General features: G+C 43.5%; 1 protein-coding gene across 1 annotated transcript; it reads right to left on the reverse strand.

Moving 5' to 3' along the window:
• Window positions 1-13,836: 13,836 nt before the first annotated feature.
• LOC110524660 (forkhead box protein F2) lies at window positions 13,837-19,436 on the reverse strand. The gene is made up of 2 exons (XM_021604505.2): window positions 17,882-19,436; window positions 13,837-14,984 (listed from the first exon to the last, which is right to left on the reverse strand). The coding sequence occupies exons 1-2, from the start codon at window positions 18,852-18,854 to the stop codon at window positions 14,806-14,808; spliced, it is 1,152 nt and encodes a 383-aa protein (XP_021460180.2). The 5' UTR covers window positions 18,855-19,436; the 3' UTR covers window positions 13,837-14,805.
• Between the last annotated feature and the right edge of the window lie 381 nt (window positions 19,437-19,817).

A 19,817-nucleotide genomic window follows, 5' to 3' on the forward strand; every position in this document is an offset into this window, starting at 1 on the left:
TGAGAGGAAGCTCGGGAGTGAGAGGAAGCTCGGGAGTGAGAGGAAGCTCAGGAGTGAGAGGAAGCTCAGGAGTGAGAGGAAGCTCAGGAGTGAGAGGAAGCTCAGGAGTGAGAGGAAGCTCAGGCAGGTAGGTAGATCTACCAGATCCTGGCTGGCTGGTGGTTTCAGCAGATCCTGGCTGACTGGCAGATCCTGGCTGACTGGCGGATCTGGCGGATCCTGGCCGACTGGCGGATCCTGGCCGACTGGCGGATCTGGAAGAGTCTGGTCGACTGGCAGATCTGGAAGAGTCTGGTCGACTGGCAGATCTGCAAGAGTCTGGTCGACTGGCAGATCTGGAAGAGTCTGGTCGACTGGCAGATCTGGAAGAGTCTGGCTGACTGGCGGCTCTGGCGGCTCCTTGCAGACTGGCGGCTCTGGCGGCTCCTTGCAGACTGGCGGCTCTGGCGGCTCCTTGCAGACTGGCAGCTCTGGCGGCATCCTGCAGACTGGCAGCTCCTTGCAGACTGGCAGCTCTATGCAGACTGGCAGCTCCTTGCAGACTGGCAGCTCCTTGCAGACTGGCAGCTCTGAACAGGCGGGAGACTCCGGCAGCGCTGTAGAGGAGGAAGGCTCTAACAGCGCTAGACAGGCGGGAGACTCCGACAGCGCTGGAGAGGAGGAAGGCTCTGGCAGCGCTGGACAGGCGAGGCGCACTGTAGGCCTGATGCGTGGTGCTGGCACTGGTGGTACTGGGCCGAGGACACGCACAGGAAGCCTGGTGCGGGGAGCTGCTACCGGAGGGCTGGGGTGTGGAGGTGGTACTGGAAAGACCGGACCGTGCAGGCGCACTGGAGCTCTTGAGCACCGAGCCTGCCCAACCTTACCTGGTTGAATGCTCACGGTCGCCCTGCCAGTGCAGCGAGGTGGAATAGCCCGCACTGGGCTATGCAGGCGAACCAGAGACACCGAGCACAAGGCTGGTGCCATGTAAGCCGGCCCAAGGAGACGCACTGGAGACCAGCTGCGTAGAACCAGCTTCATGGCATTTGGCTCGACGCTCAATCTAGCCCGGCCGATACGCGGAGCTGGAATATACGGCACCGGGCTATGCACCCGCACTGGGGACACCGTGCGCACCACTGCATAACATGGTGCCTGCCCGGTCTCTCTAGCCCCCGGTAAGCACAGGGAGTTTGCGCAGGTCTCCTACCTGGCATAGCCATACTCCCTGTGAGCCCCCCCCAAGAAATGTTTGGGGCTGACTCTCGGGCTTCCTTCCGCACCGCCGTGCTTGCTTCGCCAACTCCATTCTCCGATAACCTTCCGCGCACTGCTCCATCGAATCCCAGGCGGGCTCTGGCACTCTCCCTGGGTCGACCTCCCACCTGTCTATCTCCTCCCAAGAAGTATAGTCCATCCTGTACTCCTCTTTGGGCTACTCCTGTTGCCTCTTCTCCTGCTGCACATTTGGGCGGCTACACTCCCCTGGTTTAGCCCAAGGTCCTCTCCCGTCGAGGATTTCCTCCCATGTCCAGAAATCCTTATTACGCATCTCCTCTTTGGGCTGCTCCTGCCTGTTGACACGCCGCTTGGTCCTTTTGTGGTGGGTGATTCTGTAACGGTTTTCTAGGTGTGAAGGAGAGTCGGACCAAAATGCAGCGTGTAGATTGCAATCCATGTTTAATGAACGAACGTAAAAACACGAATCAATAACAAACACTACAAAACAAAGAACTTAACGAAAACCGAAACAGCCTATACTTGTGTAAACTAACACAGAGCCAGGAACAACGACACATAGGACAATCACCCACGACAAACTCAAAGAATATGGCTGCCTAAATATGGTTCCCAATCAGAGACAACGATAAACACCTGCCTCTGATTGAGAACCACTCCAGACAGCCATAGACTTTGCTAGATAACCCCACTAGCTACAATCCCAATACATACACACCAAAACCCCAAGACAAAACACACCACAATACAAAAACCCCATGCCACACCCTGGCCTGACCCAATACATGAAGAAAAACACAAAATACTTAGACCAGGGCGTGACACCCATGAAATAAATGTTGTGGATCTTAATGTTTTTCCTCATAATCCTGGAATATCGGACCACCATTTTATTACGTTTGCAATCGCAACAAATAATCTGCTCAGACCCCAACCAAGGAGCATCAAAAGTCGTGTTATAAATTCTCAGACAACACAAAGATTCCTTGATGCCCTTCCAGACTCCCTCTGCCTACCCAAGGATGTCAGAGGACAAAAATCAGTTAACCACCTAACTGAGGAACTCAATTTAACCTTGCGCAATACCCTAGATGCAGGTGCACCCTAAAAACTAAAAACATTTCTCATAAGAAACTAGCTCCCTGGTATACAGAAAATACCCGAGCTCTGAAGCAAGCTTCCAGAAAATTGGAACGGAAATGGTGCCACACCAAACTGGAAGTCTTCCGACTAGACAGTACCGTGCAGTATCGAAGAGCCCTTTACTGCTGCTGATCATCCGATTTTCCAACTTAATTGAGGAAAATAAGAACAATCCCAAATTTATTTTTGATACTGTCGCAAAGCTTACTAAAAAGCAGCATTCCCCAAGATAGGATGGCTTTTACTTCAGCAGTGATAAATTCATGAACTAATTTGAGGAAAAGATCATGATCATTAGAAAGCAAATTACGGACTCCTCTTTAAATCTGCGTATTCCTCCAAAGTTCAGTTGTCCTGAGTCTGCACAACTCTGTCAGGACCTATGATCAAGGGAGACACTCAAGTTTTTTAAGTACTATATCTCTTGACACATTGATGAAAATAATCATGGCCTCTAAACCTACAAGCTGCATACTGGACCCTATTTCAACTAAACTACTGAAAGAGCTGCTTCCTGTGCTTGGCCCTCCTATGTTGAACATAATAAACGGCTTTCTATCCACCGGATGTGTACCAAACTCACTAAAATAAAGCCTCTCTTGAAAAAGCCAAACCTTGACCCAGAAAATATAAAAAACTATCGGCCTATATCGAATCTTCCATTCCTCTCAACATTTTTAGAAAAGGCTGTTGAGCAACAACTCACTGCCTTCATGAAGACAAACAATGTATACGAAATACTTCAGTCTGGTTTTAGACCCCATCGTAGCACTGAGACGGCACTTGTGAAGGTGGTAAATGACCTTTCAATGGCGTCAGTGTCACACCCTGACCATAGTTTGCTTTGCATGTTTCTATGTTTTGTTTGGTCAGGGTGTGATCTGAGTGGGCATTCTATGTTGTGTGTCTAGTTTGTCTGTTTCTGTGTTTGGCCTGATATGGTTCTCAATGAGAGGCAGGTGTTAGTCATTGTCTCTGATTGGGAACCATATTTAGGTAGCCTGTTTGGTGTTTGCACCAGATAGGGCTGTTTTGGTTTTTCACATTTCTTGTTTTGTTAGTCTATTCATGTATAGTTTCTTGATTAAAGAACCATGAATAATAACCACGCTGCGTTTTGGTCCGCCTCTCCTTGGTCCGACTCAAGAAAACCGTTACAGTCAGACCGAGGCTTTGCGTCTGTCCTCGTGCTCCTAGACCTTAGTGCTGCTTATGATACCATCGATCACCACATTATTTTGGAGAGATTGGAAACCCAAATTGGTCTACACGGACAAGTTCTGGCCTGGTTTTCTGTTGGAAAGATATCAGTTTGTCTCTGTGAATGGTTTGTCCTCTGACAAATCAACTGTAAATTTCGGTGTTCCTCAAGGTTCCGTTTTAGGACCACTATTGTGTTCACTATATATTTTACCTCTTGGGGATGTCATTAGAAAATATAATGTTAACTTTCACTGCTATGCGGATGACACACAGCTGTACATTTCAATGAAACATGGCGAAGCCCCAAAATTGCCCTCGCTAGAAGCCTGTTTCAGATGTTTTTTTAATTTTTTTTTTTTTTTTGATTTCACCTTTATTTAACCAGGTAGGCAAGTTGAGAACAAGTTCTCATTTACAATTGCGACCTGGCCAAGATAAAGCAAAGCAGTTCGACACATACAACGACACAGAGTTACACATGGAGTAAAACAAACATACAGTCAATAATACAGTATAAACAAGTCTATATACGATGTGAGCAAATGAGGTGAGATAAGGGAGGTAAAGGCAAAAAGGCCATGGGGGCAAAGTAAATACAATATAGCAAGTAAAACACTGGAATGGTAGATTTGCAATGGGAGAAAGTGCAAAGTAGAAATAAAAATAATGGGGTGCAAAGGAGCTAAATAAATAAATAAAATACAGTAGGGAAAGAGGTAGTTGTTTGGGCTAAATTATAGGTGGGCTATGTACAGGTGCAGTAATCTGTGAGCTGCTCTGACAGTTGGTGCTTAAAGCTAGTGAGGGAGATAAGTGTTTCCAGTTTCAGAGATTTTTGCAGTTCGTTCCAGTCATTGGCAGCAGAGAACTGGAAGTAGAGGCGGCCAAAGAAAGAATTGGTTTTGGGGGTGACTAGAGAGATATACCTGCTGGAGCGTGTGCTACAGGTGGGAGATGCAATGGTGACCAGCGAGCTGAGATAAGGGGGGACTTTACCTAGCAGGGTCTTGTAGATGACATGGAGCCAGTGGGTTTGGCGACGAGTATGAAGCGAGGGCCAGCCAATGAGAGCGTACAGGTCGCAATGGTGGGTAGTATATGGGGCTTTGGTGACAAAACGGATTGCACTGTGATAGACTGCATCCAATTTGTTGAGTAGGGTATTGGAGGCTATTTTGTAAATGACATCGCCAAAGTCGAGGATTGGTAGGATGGTCAGTTTTACAAGGGTATGTTTGGCAGCATGAGTGAAGGATGCTTTGTTGCGAAATAGGAAGCCAATTCTAGATTTAACTTTGGATTGGAGATGTTTGATATGGGTCTGGAAGGAGAGTTTACAGTCTAACCAGACACCTAAGTATTTGTAGTTGTCCACGTATTCTAAGTCAGAGCCGTCCAGAGTAGTAATGTTGGACAGGCGGGTAGGTACAGGTAGCGATCGGTTGAAGAGCATGCATTTAGTTTTACTTGTATTTAAGAGCAATTGGACATAAGGAAGTGGATAGCTGCAAACTTTCTACTTTTAGAGATTCTTGTTTTAGGTCCCAAGAAACAAAGAGATCTTCTGTTGAATCTGACAATTAATCTTGATGGTTGTACAGTCGTCTCAAATAAAACTGTGAAGGACCTCGGAGTTACTCTGGACCCTAATCTCTCTTTTGATGAACATATCAAGACTGTGTCAAGGACAGCTTTTTTCCATCTACGTAACATTGCAAAAATCTGAAACTTTCTGTCCAAAAATGATGGAGAAAATGTAATCCATGCTTTTGTTACTTTTAGGTTAGACTACTGCAATGCTTTACTTTCCGACTACCCGGATAAAGCACTAATTAAACTTCAGTTAGTGCTAAATACGGCTGCTAGAATCCTGACTAGAACTAAATGACGACAAAAAATTGATCATATTACTCCAGTGCTAGCCTCCCTACACTGGCTTCCTGTTAAGGCAAGGGCTGATTTCCAGGTTGTACTGCTAACTTACAAAGCATTACATGGGCTTGCTCCTACATATCTTTCTGATTTGGTCCTGCCGTACATACCTACACGTACGCTACGGTCACAAGACGCAGGCCTCCTAATTGTCCCTAGAATTTCTTAGCAAATAGCTGGAGGCAGGGCTTTCTCCCATAGAGCTCCATTTTTATGGAATGGTCTGCCTACCCATGTGAGAGACGCAGACTTGGTCTCAACCTTTAAGTCTTTACTGAAGACTCCTCTCTTTAGTGGGTCATATGATTGATTGAGTGTAGTCTGGCCCAGGAGTGTGAAGGTGAAGGGAAAGGCTCTGGAGAAACTAACCGCCCTTGCGGTCTCTGCCTGGCAAGTTCCCCTCTCTCCACTGGGATTCTCTGCCTCTAACCCTATTACAGGGGCTGAGTCACTGGCTTACTGGTGCTCTTTCATGCCGTCCCTAGGAGGGGTGCGTCACTTGAGTGGGTAGAGTCACTGACGTGATCTTCCTGTCTGGGTTGGCGCCCCCCCTTGGGTTGTGCCGTGGCGGAGGTCTTTGTGGGCTATACTCGGCCTTGTTTCAGGATGATAAGTTGGTGGTTGAAGATATCCCTCTAGTGGGGTGGGGGCTGTGCTTTGGCAAAGTGGGTGGGGTTTTGCCCTGTCAGGGGATATCATCAGATGGGGCCACAGTGTCTCCTGACCCCTCCTGTCTCAGCCTCCAGTATTTATGCTGCAGTAGTTTATGTGTCGAGGGGCTAGGGTCAGTTTGTTAAATCTGGAGTACTTCTCCTGTCTTATCCGGTGTCCTGTGTGAATTTAAGTATGCTCTCTCTAATTCTCTATTTCTCTCTTTCTTTTTCTCTCTCGGAGGACCTGAGCCCTAGGACCATGCCTCAGGACTACCTGGCATGATGACTCCTTGCTGTCCCCAGTCCACCTGGCCGTGCTGATGCTCCAGTTTCAACTGTTCTGCCTGCGGCTATGGAACCCTGACCTGTTCACCGGACGTGCTACCTGTCCCAGACCTGCTGTTTTCAACTCTCTAGAGACAGCAGGAGCGGTAGAGATACTCTTAATGATCGGCTATAAAAAGCCAACTGACATTTACTCCTGAGGTGCTGACTTGCTGCACCCTCGACAACCACTGTGATTATTATTATTTGACCCTGCTGGTCATCTATGAACATTTGAACATCTTGGCCATGTTCTGTTATAATCTCCACCCGGCACAGCCAGAAGAAGACTGGCCACCCCTCATAGCCTGGTTCCTCTCTTGGTTTCTCCTTGGTTTTTGGCCTTTCTAGGGAGTTTTTCCTAGCCACCGTGCTTCTACATCTGCATTGCTTGCTATTTGGGGATTTAGGCTGGGTTTCTGTACAGCACTTTGAGATATCAGCTGATGTAAGAAGGGCTATATAAATACATTTGATTTGATTTGATTGAGGGAACAATGAATTCAAAAGTGTATCAAACATTTTACAGGAGAATGTCTGGGCAGCAGTCCATGATCTCAAGCTTAAGAGAGGTTGGGTGATGCAACAAGAAAATGACCCAAAGCATACAAGTAAATGAACTAAAGAATGGCTGAAAATGAAGAAGATTCCTGTTTTGGCATGGCAGAGTCCTGACCTTAACCCAATTGAGATGCTGTGGCATGACCTGAAGAGGGCTGTGCAATCAAGACAACCCAGAAATACTGATGAACTGAAACAGATTTGTAGGGAGGAATGTAACAAAATGCCTCCTCAACGTTGTGCAAGTCTTATAAGCAGCTACAGGAAATGTTTGGTGGAGGTTGTTGCTGCTAAAGGAGGATCTACAAGTTACTAAATTCAAGGGTTCACTTACTTTTTCCAGCATGCACTGTGAATGATTTCTCAAGGTCTTCAATAAAAATTTGAAAAGTACAACTGTTTGTGTGTTATTAGTTTAGTCCGATTGTGTTTGTCTATTATTAAGACTTAGATGAAGATCAGACCACATTTTATGAGCAATCAATGCAGAAATCCAGGTCATTCCAGAGTTCACAAACTTTTCATGCAACTGTATATTGATGGTTTTTATTCATCTTTAAAAAAAATTGCATTTTTCTTCTACTTTGACATTGTAGAATATTTTGTGTAGATCGTTGACAAAAAATGACAATTTAATACATTTGAATCCCTTTTAGTAACACAATAAAATGTGAAGAAATCCAAGGGGTTATAGACTTTCTATAGGCACTGGATATTGTATATACAGCTGAAGTCGGAAGTTTACATACACTTAGGTTGGAGTCAATTAAACTAGTTTTTCAACCACTCCACAAATTTCATGTTAACAAACTATAGTTTTGTCAAGTTGGTTAGGACATCTACTTTGTGCATGACACAAGTAATTTTTCCAACAATTGTTTACAGACAGATTATTTCACTTATGATTCACTGTATCACAATTCCAGTGGGTCAGAAATTTACATACACTAAGTTGACTGTGCCTTTAAACAGCTTGGAAAATTCCAGAAAATAATGTCATGGCTTTAGAAGCTTCTGATAGGCTAATTGACATCCTTTGAGTCAATTGGAGGTGCATCTGTAGATGTATTTCAAAGCCTACCTTCAAACTCAGTGCCTCTTTTCTTGGCATCATGGGAAAATCAAAATAAATCAGCCACGACTTCAGAAAAAAGATCGTAGACCTCCACAAGTCTGGTTCATCCTTGGGAGCAATTTCCAAAGGTACCACGTTCATCTGTACAAGCAATAGTACGCAAGTATAAACACCATGGGACCACGTAGCCGTCATGCCGGTCAGGAAGGAGATGCGTTCTGTCTCCTAGAGATGAACGTACGAAAAGGGCAAATCAATCCCAGAACAACAGCAAAGGACCTTGTGAAGATGCTGGAGGAAACAGGTACAAAATTATCTATATCCACAATAAAACGAGTCCTATATCGACATAACCTTAAAGGGCGCTCAGCAAGGAAGAAGCCGCTGCTCCAAAACCCTAATGAAAAAGCCAGACTACGGTTTACAACTGCACATGGGGACAAAGATCGTACTTTTTGGAGAAATGTCCTCTGGTCTGATGAAACAGAAATAGAACTGCTTGGTCATAAGGACCATCGTTATGTTTGGAGGACAAAGGGGGAGGCTTGCAAGCCGAAGAACACCATCCCAACCGTGAAGCATGGGGGTGGCAGCATCATGTTGTGAGGGTGCTTTGCTACAGGAGGGCCTGGTGCACTTCACAAAATAGATGTCATCATGAGAAAGAAATATTACGTGCATATATTGAAGCAACATCTCAAGACATCAGTCAGGAAGTTAAAGCTTGGTCGCAAATGGGTCTTCCAAATGGACAATGACCCCAAGCATACTTCCAAAGTTGTGGCAAAATGGCTTAAGGACAACAAAGTCAAGGTATTGGAGTGGGCATTAAAAAGCAGTGACCTCACTCCTATAAAAGATTTGTGGGCAGAACTGAAAAAGCGTCCAACTTCAAAATTCACCCAACTTATTGTGGGAAGCTTGTGGAAGGCTACCCGAAACGTTTGACCCAAGTTAAACAATTTAAAGGCAATGCTACTAAATACTAATTGAGTGTATGTAAACTTCTGACTCAGTGGGAATGTGATGAAAGAAATAAAAGCTGAAATAAATAATTCTCTATACTATTATTCTGACATTTCAGATTCTTAAAATAAAGTGGTGATCCTAACTGACCTAAGACAGGGAATTTTTTACGAGGATTAAATGTCAGGAATTGTGAAAAACTGAGTTTAAATGTATTTGGATAAGGTGTATGTAGACTTCTGACTTCAACTGTATGTCTTTAGTATTTGACAGATAGAAAAATGACAAAAGTATTTATCCACAATCTGCTCTGGACAAGTCTGGTCCTGAACCCTATACTACCAATCAGGTTTCAGAAGTTAGCGAGGTAACTTTGGTCTACTCTGAGTTCAACTCGAGATAACCAGTATCACAAAAGTCTCTCACCTTTTAGCCAGGTACGAATCATTCATAGCTAACCCGCTCCGAGGCAGGCTAACTCAATTTATCCTGAATATAGTGTCTGAGCCATGAGTTGAGGACCAATGAAATCAGATACCCTTGCTCTCTCAAAGATTGTCATCATTGATGATGAAATATTTGATGAATTAAACGTCTTTTTGTGTTTAAAAAACAGTAATGTCAAGATACCTATCGCATTACACATTTAGTAATGACAACATGCTTTCCAAACTGTACTTTTTCTAGGCGATTGTATTTTGAAATTTGCAAAAGGCAAAGTGACAGCCACAACTAAACATGGACATATAATGCATAGATGGCAGTTTCCATTCAAGTCTAGACTGCAAGCCATTGCTAGAGTAGCCCTTCCCATGAGTCAAATTGCAAAGGTTTTGAGGTTGTAAATCCTTCTGTGGATTATATTTCTATGGCCACATCGCAACAAGCTGTTCCACAGATAGAAGAAGCAGCGATAGGAGTGGGAAAAATGTGCTCCTGCATTTAGAAGCACACCAAAGACGGCATTAAAGATAAGTAATACAAATATAGGCAACACTAAAAAAGGCCTATTTCACACCATAGCCTACTGAATTTGCAAGATAACCTCTTTTTTTCATTTTGATTTCAGCACAAATTAAAATGTGGCACTGAATACTGACTCTCCCATGGATTGATATTTCAGAATTTTGTCAATGAAGCGTTAAGCTAGCCACATGCGAGCGACATGCACGTGCAGTTACAAGCCTGCTAGAGTTAGCGGCAGGCTGACGAGTAATATCTACCATTGTAGGCCTGGCTGGATTGTGAATACAGTTTGACACCACAGTTAGTTAGTTTCCTTCTAGCTTTCTAAGAAGTATACCCCCCCTGACACTAGTAAAAGAAAGAGACTGGGGAAGTGCTTGCTGTTGTTAAATAAAACCTGTTTAAAAATCATTTGAAATTGATGTGCCTTGGTTTGAGAGCAGCACGGGTTAACTCTCCTGTTGCTTATCAATCACATTTTGGAACAGTGTGTGCATTCATCATGCGCATAGAAAAACTCACACTGGGGGTACAGTTAGAGATATTTGGAACTCACACATGAAAAGGTTAAACAGGTTAACATTCATAAGGCAGCAAGACTAACCAGCTGGCAAGTGTCTTCACTGACATTTTCAGACTCTTCCTGACCCAGTCTGTAATACCTAAAAGTTTCAAGCAGACCACCAGAGTCCCTGTGACCAAGAACACCAAGGTAACCTGTCTAAATGACTACTGCCCGTAGCACTCACATCTGAAGCCATGAAATGCTTTGAAAGGCTGGTAATGGCTCACATCAACACCATCATCCCAGACACTCTGGACCCACTCCAATACGTATACCGTCCCAACACATACACAGATGATGCAATCTTTATTGCACTCCACTCTTCCCTTTCCCACTTGGACAAAAGGAACACCTACAGGAGAATGCTGTTAATTGACTACAGCTCAGCTTTCCACACCATAGTGCCCTCCAAGCTCATCACTAAGCTAAGGACTCTGTGAATGAACACCTCCCTCTGCAACTGGATCCTGGACCTCCTGGTGGTAAGGTTAGGCAACAACACATCGCCATGCTGACCCTCAACATGGGGGCCCCTCAGGGGTGCTTAGTCCCCTCCTGTACTCCCTGTTCACATCACTGAGATGTCCATATCACTAAGTATCTATCATGGTCCAAACACACCAACACAGTTGTGAAGAGGGCACAACAAAACCTCTTTCCCTTCTGGAGACTGAAAAGATTTGGCATGGGCCCTCAGATCCTCAAATAGCTCATCTTGACTGACTGCATCACCATTGTGTATGCTGGCTAACAATTGCAAGGTGCTACAGAAGGTAGTGCTTAAGGCCCAGTACATCAATGGGGTCGAGCTCCCGGCTATCCAGGACCTCTATACCAAGTGGTGTCAGAGGATGGCCCTAGAAATGTTCAAAGATTCCAGCTACCCAAGGCATAGACTGTTCTCTCCGCTACTGCATGGGAAGCAGTACCATTTACCAAGTCTGGAACCAACAGAACCCTGAACAGCTTCTACCCCCAATCCATAAGACTGCAAATAGTTAGTTTGGGCAGATATTTGGTAAACTATTTAACTGTCTGCATTGACCCTTTTTGCACTAACTTTTTTGACTCATCACATACGCTGCTGCTACTGTTTATTATCTGTCACTTTATTCCTAGTTGTTTGTACATATCTACCTCAATGACCTCGTACCCCTGCACATTGACTCTGTACTGGTACCCAGTGTATACAGCCAAGTTGTCATTACTCATTGTGTATCTATTATTACTTTAATTATTAAGTGTTTTACTTTTCTTTGATTTCTCTATTTTCTTTCTCACTGCATTGTTGGGAAGGCCCCATAAGTAAGCATTTCACTGTTAGTCCACACCTATTGTTTATTAGGCATGTAATGAATACAATTTGATTTGATGATTTGATCTCAAGCAGGTAGGATGGCCACTAGATGGAGCCATAGTCCATTTTATTTCAGTCTTCCACCTTAAAAGTAGGCCTACATGTCAATCAGCAGTGGAACAACCAAACCCATCATAATATATCCAACAGAAAAAGGTATATTTTTGGAGCTGATGTATGAACTGTGATGAGGTGTGTGTGTGTGTGTGTGTGTGTGTGTGTGTGTGTGTGTGTGTGTGTGTGTGTGTGTGTGTGTGTGTGTGTGTGTGTGTGTGTGTGTGTGTGTGTGTGTGTGTGTGTGTGTGTGTGTGTGTGTGTGTGTACATGCGTGCATGAGTGTTTCTCTTTGCAGTTTTATTCAACATGAATTGTAACTATCACAGAGACCACACAGACCAGTGAGAGAGAGAAATACAGAGACATAGACAGAATGAGCATCCCAAATATGCTGCTAATGTATTGTTATCGTTAATGTTGATGTATTTGTACACAAACAGAAAACTCAAATAATTTATCCACTTAAAGCTGCAATATGTAACTTTTCTGGTGACCCAACAAAATTAATATAGAAAGGGTGAGTTATAGATCTATCATTCTCATTGAAAGCAAGTCTAAGAGGCATTATATCTGTTCTATGTGCACTATTTCTATGCTTCCCGTTTTTAAGTTTTGTTTTTGCTTATTTTACTTTCAGTTTTGTACATCAGCTTCAAAGAGCTGAAAATACAATATACAATATGTAGTGGTTTAGATGGTACAATGATTATCTACACTATACTTGCTTGTTTTATCATATAAACTGAAATTAGGAGAACTATTAGAATTATAGCAACCTGGAAATGTCGGGGAGATTTCTCCACCGTGCATCTTTTGTGAGAATGTTTCGGGCATTTCTCCCCGCTCCCCTCTATCTCTCTCTCTCTCTGCCCCTCTGTCTCTCTCTAATCTGTTTTTCTCCAATAACCCAGTTTCTTACTCTATACGTGTGTTCTGTTTACTGCAGTTCTAAAAACATTGTGCGGTCACATCTCCATAAATGTGGCCCTCTGCAGCTCGTTTGTTTACAAGTTCTTAAAAAATGTGCAATCCTGAAAAATCTGCTACGAGGCCGGGGGGTAGAGGTCTGGTGACGCGGAAGACTTTCCGCTGTGGAACCAGGCAGGCTGGCCCAGGCTGTAGATGGCGCAATGAGACAACACAAATTCCTAAGTCTCCAACGTCGTCAGTCGAGTTTGTAAACAATCTAGACTGTTGTAGGCCTACGTAAATAGAAATGACCTAGGCCTACTCTACTTAACATTCACCAAGTATTCGGAAAAAGTAAATTAGATTGTATTAAACACCAGCTGCCTTTTATCTCACGAAGTCTATGGGTAAATATTGATAATGCAGCTCACTGTCTACGATAAAGACATGCAGCGAGTTGTATAGCCGTCGCCTTATTTCATTTCCCCCCATTCTTACTATACCATAAGATAAAAATCCTTACATAATTATCCTCGTGGCTCAAAGTATACAATGCTTCTCTTCAAATGATCATTCGTTTTCCACAACATTTATATCTAGTTATTAAATGGGATTGTTTTAAAATGGACCTAGAATCCACGCTTTTGATTTACCTTTGCTTCACCTTCTTTAAGCACGTTTTTTACGTTACAAAGTGTTATCATACAAAACAAAGACGTTGAATTTGGTTATTAAAAGTATGCCTGTGAATGCCAAATAATCAAATTTACACCGACTCAAATCTAATATGAACCACAAATCTCCATAAATTATCAACAAAGATAATAGGCCTATGATAATAGTAAATTCCAATGATTAGCCTATAATTAGCATGCTATATTTCTGAGAGACAAGCAGGCAGGTATAGCGGAAAATATATCAGCTTTATTGAAACACTTTACAACGAGGAAAATTAAGCTAATCTCAAAAAGGGTATACAATAAGTGCAAATTTGTTGCAATTTTTGTTATAAAAAGCTTTGTGTATGTGCATGTACTTTTATAGATCAGAACAGAGGCCTAGTTACATAAAATATAGGCTATGTGTTTGCACAAGTAATGACAGCAAACACATAATTATAATCGTTTTGAAACTTATTTTGAAGAAGAAAACGTTGGCCAATAGAGAACAGAATAAGGCAAAGTGGTTTCATTGTCATAAGCGTTTGTGCTTTCCCACTGGGCAAAAACGTGTTGAACGTTGTTTCCACATCATTTCAACCAACAACAAAAAAATCTATGTGATGACGTCGAATCAACGTGGAAACCCCATTGGATTGGCAAAAAGTCATCAACATAAGGGCATTCCCACTGAGCACGCACTGGTTGAATCAACGTTGTTTCCACATCATTTCAATGAAATTAAGTTGAACCAACATGGAATAGACGTTGAATTGACGTCTGTGCCCAGTGGGTTTCGTCTTTTTCCCCCCTAACTTTTAACCTGAACCCAATGACATGGTGATTTTTGGGGGGATTTCCCGTTGAGTTCACAATAGTTGACAACTCAAACAAATGTAAATAAAAATTAGAGGTTGAACTGACATCTGTGCCCAGTGGGTCCTTCACTTCAGAAACAGTTAGTGCATAATATACTGTCCTTCATTTAGACCAATCAAGACGACGAAAATATATCCTGACTCGAGAAGTTTTTCCAGACTCTCAAAAATAGGCTACTGTCCCCATTGTTCGATCTCATCAGTAAGATGACAGGCCATTTATTTGGGTTTAAACTGTCGCCAGACATGTATAAAATCAGTTTAAATTGCTCGATTTTGTGTTCATTCTCATCTCCGGAGCACAGTTTGGGCCTTTACGCGCACTACATTTCCTGCTCACATCACACACGGTTTGACGTCTTGACAAAGGCTTTGGTGATGGTGGTGATGGTGATGATGATGATAGTACGATCCACTGGCTGAGGGATGGAACGAGGAGATGCCGTTAAAATTCAGGACAAAATCCTTCCTGTCGACCACGGGTGAGGAGTGGCTTTGGTAGCGAGGGATCCCCACTGAGAGAGAGAGAGAGAGAGAGAGAGAGAGAGAGAGAGAGAGAGAGATTGGAGCTCTTCAAAATATATGAACAATACAGTTCTTCTCCCCTCCTTCTAACTTTATCTTTCTATAAGTTTATAGAATTGTTTTACATACTCGTGTGTGGCATAGAGGAGCAGTCAGACATATTAGTATTATTCAGAAATATTTATATATTGTAAATGCTTGACTTTTCAACAACAACAAAAAACAGTTTTCTTTCAGAATATAGGATAACAACACTCTGACGTTTATGCATTACATTGACTATGTGTAAAAATATGTTATAGTATTCAGTGTATTATGTAGCCTATTTTTCTGATATAGATTTTAAGGTTTGAAATTGACACATCTTCCAATAATTTGGCCAGTAAACAATGCGGAGACGTAGTCCCATAACACCACGCGAATAAATAAGAAATCACTCTCAGTGAATCTATAGATTAAACCTAATCGATCACGGTAGGGACATTTGTTCATTTGTTATTTTACTAGACTATGTTATATTATGTTATGTTGACCTGTAATACATTATTAATTGCTGAATAAACAGGGATTTGCTGGCCTTTTGAGAATAGGTAAAATAATGACCATGTCTCCGTCCTTAGTATTTCCATTTCAGGAGAATGCCACTAAAACAATCAATCCAAAGAAACTGCATGTGTTATGCCTATTTCCTCTTCAGAATTATTCAAATTGAACCATGCAATTAATTCACTGTATACAATATGTTATTTGGATGTGTGCAAATTAGATGCATAGACCCTAGACATGTAGCCTCTGCTCATGCTGAGCTAAATATACATTCGAGCAGCAGTCTCCTTTAATTAAAAAATCAGCCAAACGGAAACCACTATCATGACTTGACTTCTGAATCTCTGCATTCTCAATACTAGCATCTCTAATGTTTGTTGAGTTTAGTTGAGTTGGTGCACATATTTTACGTGAGCCCCTCTCATTTGTGACTGTTGTAGTATGTGTACACAGATATTTGACCTAGAGAATGTTTAGTCTTACATTTTTAGTCTTTAATTTAACATGATCTGGTTAGACTGAAGTTAAGAGTGATTTGATAGGCATATAATAATCAAACAGCCTCGTTATGTTTCAGTGCTTTTCTACACCAATTGGCATCCATATCGTTCACAAAGAGGTATGAAATATTAATTAGGTCAGTAACTTATGTTTTCCCTCCTTGATTGTCCATTTCTCCTGAGGGCCATATAGACAGTAGCAACATCACACGTGCTAATTCATCATAATTATAGGTCTTACGGCCTAAAATTATTTTCAGACAAATAATTGATTCGGTAAAATAAGAACATAGGTCCTGTCATAGATAGGTATGTATATATCAGGACAGCTACACTGTCAGAGTGAGAGTGAGGAGAAGGAAATGGGGAGAGTGACAGAGAGCGTGATCCTCATCAAGTTCATAAGGACTCCAGATGTGACGCCTGTACCCGCAGTGTGCGGTGTTTTCTCTCCTCGAGACTGCAGGCATTTATCCTGATGGTCCTGCCTCGCGCTGCAGCCTTTGCGCCCCATTTTCAGAGACAACACACCCGCAGTGATTGACAGTCGTCATGAGGCGTGTAAGACCCCGCTAGCACAGATAACAGCTTATCCTCTAAATAGTTACAAGAAGTCGCGTAAAGTTTAACAAGGCTTGGAGTCTCTTGTGGGTAGGTATAGGCCTATGCGCTTGTTTAAATCATCTTCTTCAGTGTGATCCGACTCGCACAGCCTTTGTTTAGGTAACCCCCGAGGCTTTAGAAGGAATAATTCCGCTCTCAGAAATCCCTTGGACTTTTATTAAAGCCTCGATAAATTAGAAGCATTTTAAACTAGATGAACATGAACTAAATTACAAGTGGTCAACTGGCCTAAGGAGCAATGCGTATAATGTGGCTACAGTTTTCATTATGGCCCATTGCGTCGAGCTCCTATCCAAACATTTATGTAAACAAGAACGCAGCCCCATACATTATTTTTTCCCAAGGCCTAGCCTATATATTCAAGAACAGTTTTCAACTATTTTGTTCATTTCCGTTGTAAGAAGCTGTGGTTGCTCTTATATTTCCCACCTCATCTGAATTGTCCTTATAATAAATAATGCATGCATATTTGTGTCTTTGAGTCCCTCAAATAGGATTATTTCGGCCTATGTCATTCAAATTGTTTCCTCAGTTCCACAACAGAATATAGTTGCAAACTAATAATCAGAAATACAATACAATTATTTTAACCCATAAAATTGGGAAGCTTTTTTGCCATAACACAACCTGCAATGTGAAGGAGATGCATCCACGTGAACCAGTCATTTTAATTAAATTATATGAATATAACATTACATCGAAAATGCATTAAGAGACATATGCATCTCCAACATAGTTTTATAGAGGTATTACAAATGCAAGTCATTACATATTTAGGTCGCAACAACTCACTTTTATATTAGTATAATTATTTTCTTTGCCAAAGTTTTGATTCATCTGCGTATCACACATATCAAAGTTGTAACTGTTAATGATATTCAACTAGACTACATTTGGTTCTGCATGTAGGAGATTGTCTAAAATACCGTCTATAAGATTTTCGGCATATTGTCTATAAGGTAGGCCAACTATAATTTTCACAAATACAAATGTAGCAATTTTATAGGCTATTACGCATTGCGTAAAGTTGCGTTTTTAGCCTCCAGAAAACAGCATGACTGACCAAAGAGCAAGTCAATTGTCAACCTGCAAATATTTTTGTTTGCCACGTGTATAAAAAATGCAGTACTTTTTGTGATTGACCAAGTGTTATTACGCATGACATTTCACATCTATATATTAACGTGTTATGACTTGATTTACACAACGTTTATTACCTGAGATATCGGCCGTGTCCCTGGCGTTCTGGTGGAGGTAGCTCTGCTCCAGGGAGTAGGGGGACATACCAGAGTGTAGCCCAGAGGACGCCGGGCTGCTGGAAGCCAGAGGCTGCTGCTTGATGTACGGGGAGCCGCCGGGAGACGCCCAGTGTCCGGAGGTACTGGCATATGGAGAATGACCGTGACCGTCCAACGCACTGGCCATAGCCGGGGACGAGGGCACAGGGCTGCTGCTACTGTCCGGTCCACCGTAATCCCCGTTGGACGTTACCGGACAGCTGGCCATGTACGTGGACCCGGGGCTCGGGGACATGTGAGGTACGTGGTGGCCACTAAGCCCTTCGTAGCCACCTGCCATGGAGTTGGTCATCATGTCCAAGTTGTAACTGTTGCTATGACACGCAAGAGACCCGGGCGCCTGAAACTCAAAGCTCTGCGGCAAAATGGACGTACCGAAGCCTATCCCGTTCATCATCCGGTACATGGGCTTTAGGGCTTGGCATTTTCTCCGGAAGCCCCTGGGTCTGCGGCGGAACGAGCCCTCTTCGAACATGAACTCGCTGGCCGGGTCGATGGTCCAGTAGTGGCCTTTGCCTGGCCTGCCCAGCCCTTTTGGCAGCTTGATAAAGCACTCGTTTAGGGAAAGGTTGTGCCGGACGGAGTTCTTCCAGCCCTGGTAGGATCCTCTGAAGAAGGGGAACCGGGCCTGGAGAAACTGATAGATCTCACTTAGAGTCAGCCTCTTGGTGGGTGAGCTCTGTATCGCCATGACGATGAGCGCAATGTAGGAGTAGGGAGGCTTCTCTGGTCGCCTCAGTCCGGAGTTCGCCTTCTTGCCTTTGGCCCCGGTCGAGGAACTGTCCATGGGAGCCTGTGGGCTTATCATGGCGGGGTGCAGGACACCGGAGGCCGGGCTGGACCTCAGGGGAGGCGGTGGGTCCAGCTGCTGCTGAGACGTCTCGGTCGTCATCTCTGCTCCGCTGACGCACTGCGTAGCTGAGCAGTAACGTGAGGAGAGAAAGAGAGATGGGGGAAGATGAGAAAGAGAGATGGGGGAAAGAGGAGAGTGAGATTGAGCAAGAGATCTAGAGAAAGAAAAAGGGACGTATATGATTCAAATAAGGTGATAGCAAGTAATGTCTCTTCTACTCAAAGTCCTCTACAAATCACACACGCCGTTGGTCTTCGGAATTCAACAAACAAGGGCTTGGAGAGGAAAAACTATCTTCCGTTCTGTTGGGCTCTCCTATTACGCAGAAAATCTGCAGCGAGTTCGCAGTGTCAGAATGTGGGAGAGAGATGAGAGCAGAGTATCCAGTGAGGGCTGGAGCGCTCGCTATAATGCGGCGTTTTGCGGAGGTTCAGTTCGACACAGAGGCTCCGGTGCGGTTCGGTATCACCGTGGCGGTGAGTGCAGCTCTGCGGCGCACCGGGTGGCCATCGCCCGCCTTAATCCCTAAAGGGGAGGAAACGCGAAGACTCCTCAATTTAGTGCGCGAGGCCGCTCAGCCAAACAAAACGCGACCACCTATCATTTCGTAAATCTTTCTTTCCTCTAAGACCCCCCCATCTCCAAACCCCCCCTGAAATCAGTGACGACTAGAGCCCCCCTCCCATTCCACCGCCAGTCGCTGCAGCAGAGTCAAGCCCCTCTCTCTCTATCTCGCACCCCCTCCCTCTTCCACCCTCTCTCTTTCCCCTGCTCTCTGACATCTCAAAAACACGCAATTATGCCATCTATCAAACCTCCCCAGACATTCCAATCAACAGCGTCACACGCCAGCACACAAGGCAAAGAGCTCCATCTCCAACACTCTTCTTGCATGTTGTTGCCTGTTGCTAAGTGTCATTATACTGAATAACGGAAACATTTTCTGTAATGAAATACTGAGGGTATAACAGTATAGGCAATTATATATTAGAGTAGGCCTCT

The sequence above is a fragment of the Oncorhynchus mykiss genome, chromosome 5 (assembly GCF_013265735.2).
Source record: "Oncorhynchus mykiss isolate Arlee chromosome 5, USDA_OmykA_1.1, whole genome shotgun sequence".
Classification (NCBI taxonomy): Eukaryota; Metazoa; Chordata; class Actinopteri; order Salmoniformes; family Salmonidae; genus Oncorhynchus; species Oncorhynchus mykiss.

Bases quoted from the DNA above. Each gene is read 5' to 3' on its own strand.
- LOC110524660 (XM_021604505.2), bottom strand. From the start codon at position 18,854: ATGACGACCGAGACGTCTCAGCAGCAGCTGGACCCACCGCCTCCCCTG. The intron at 14,985-17,881 runs GTAATAAACGTT...TCTCTCTCTCAG, and splicing joins GGACACGGCCGATATCTCAG to TGGGGATCCCTCGCTACCAA.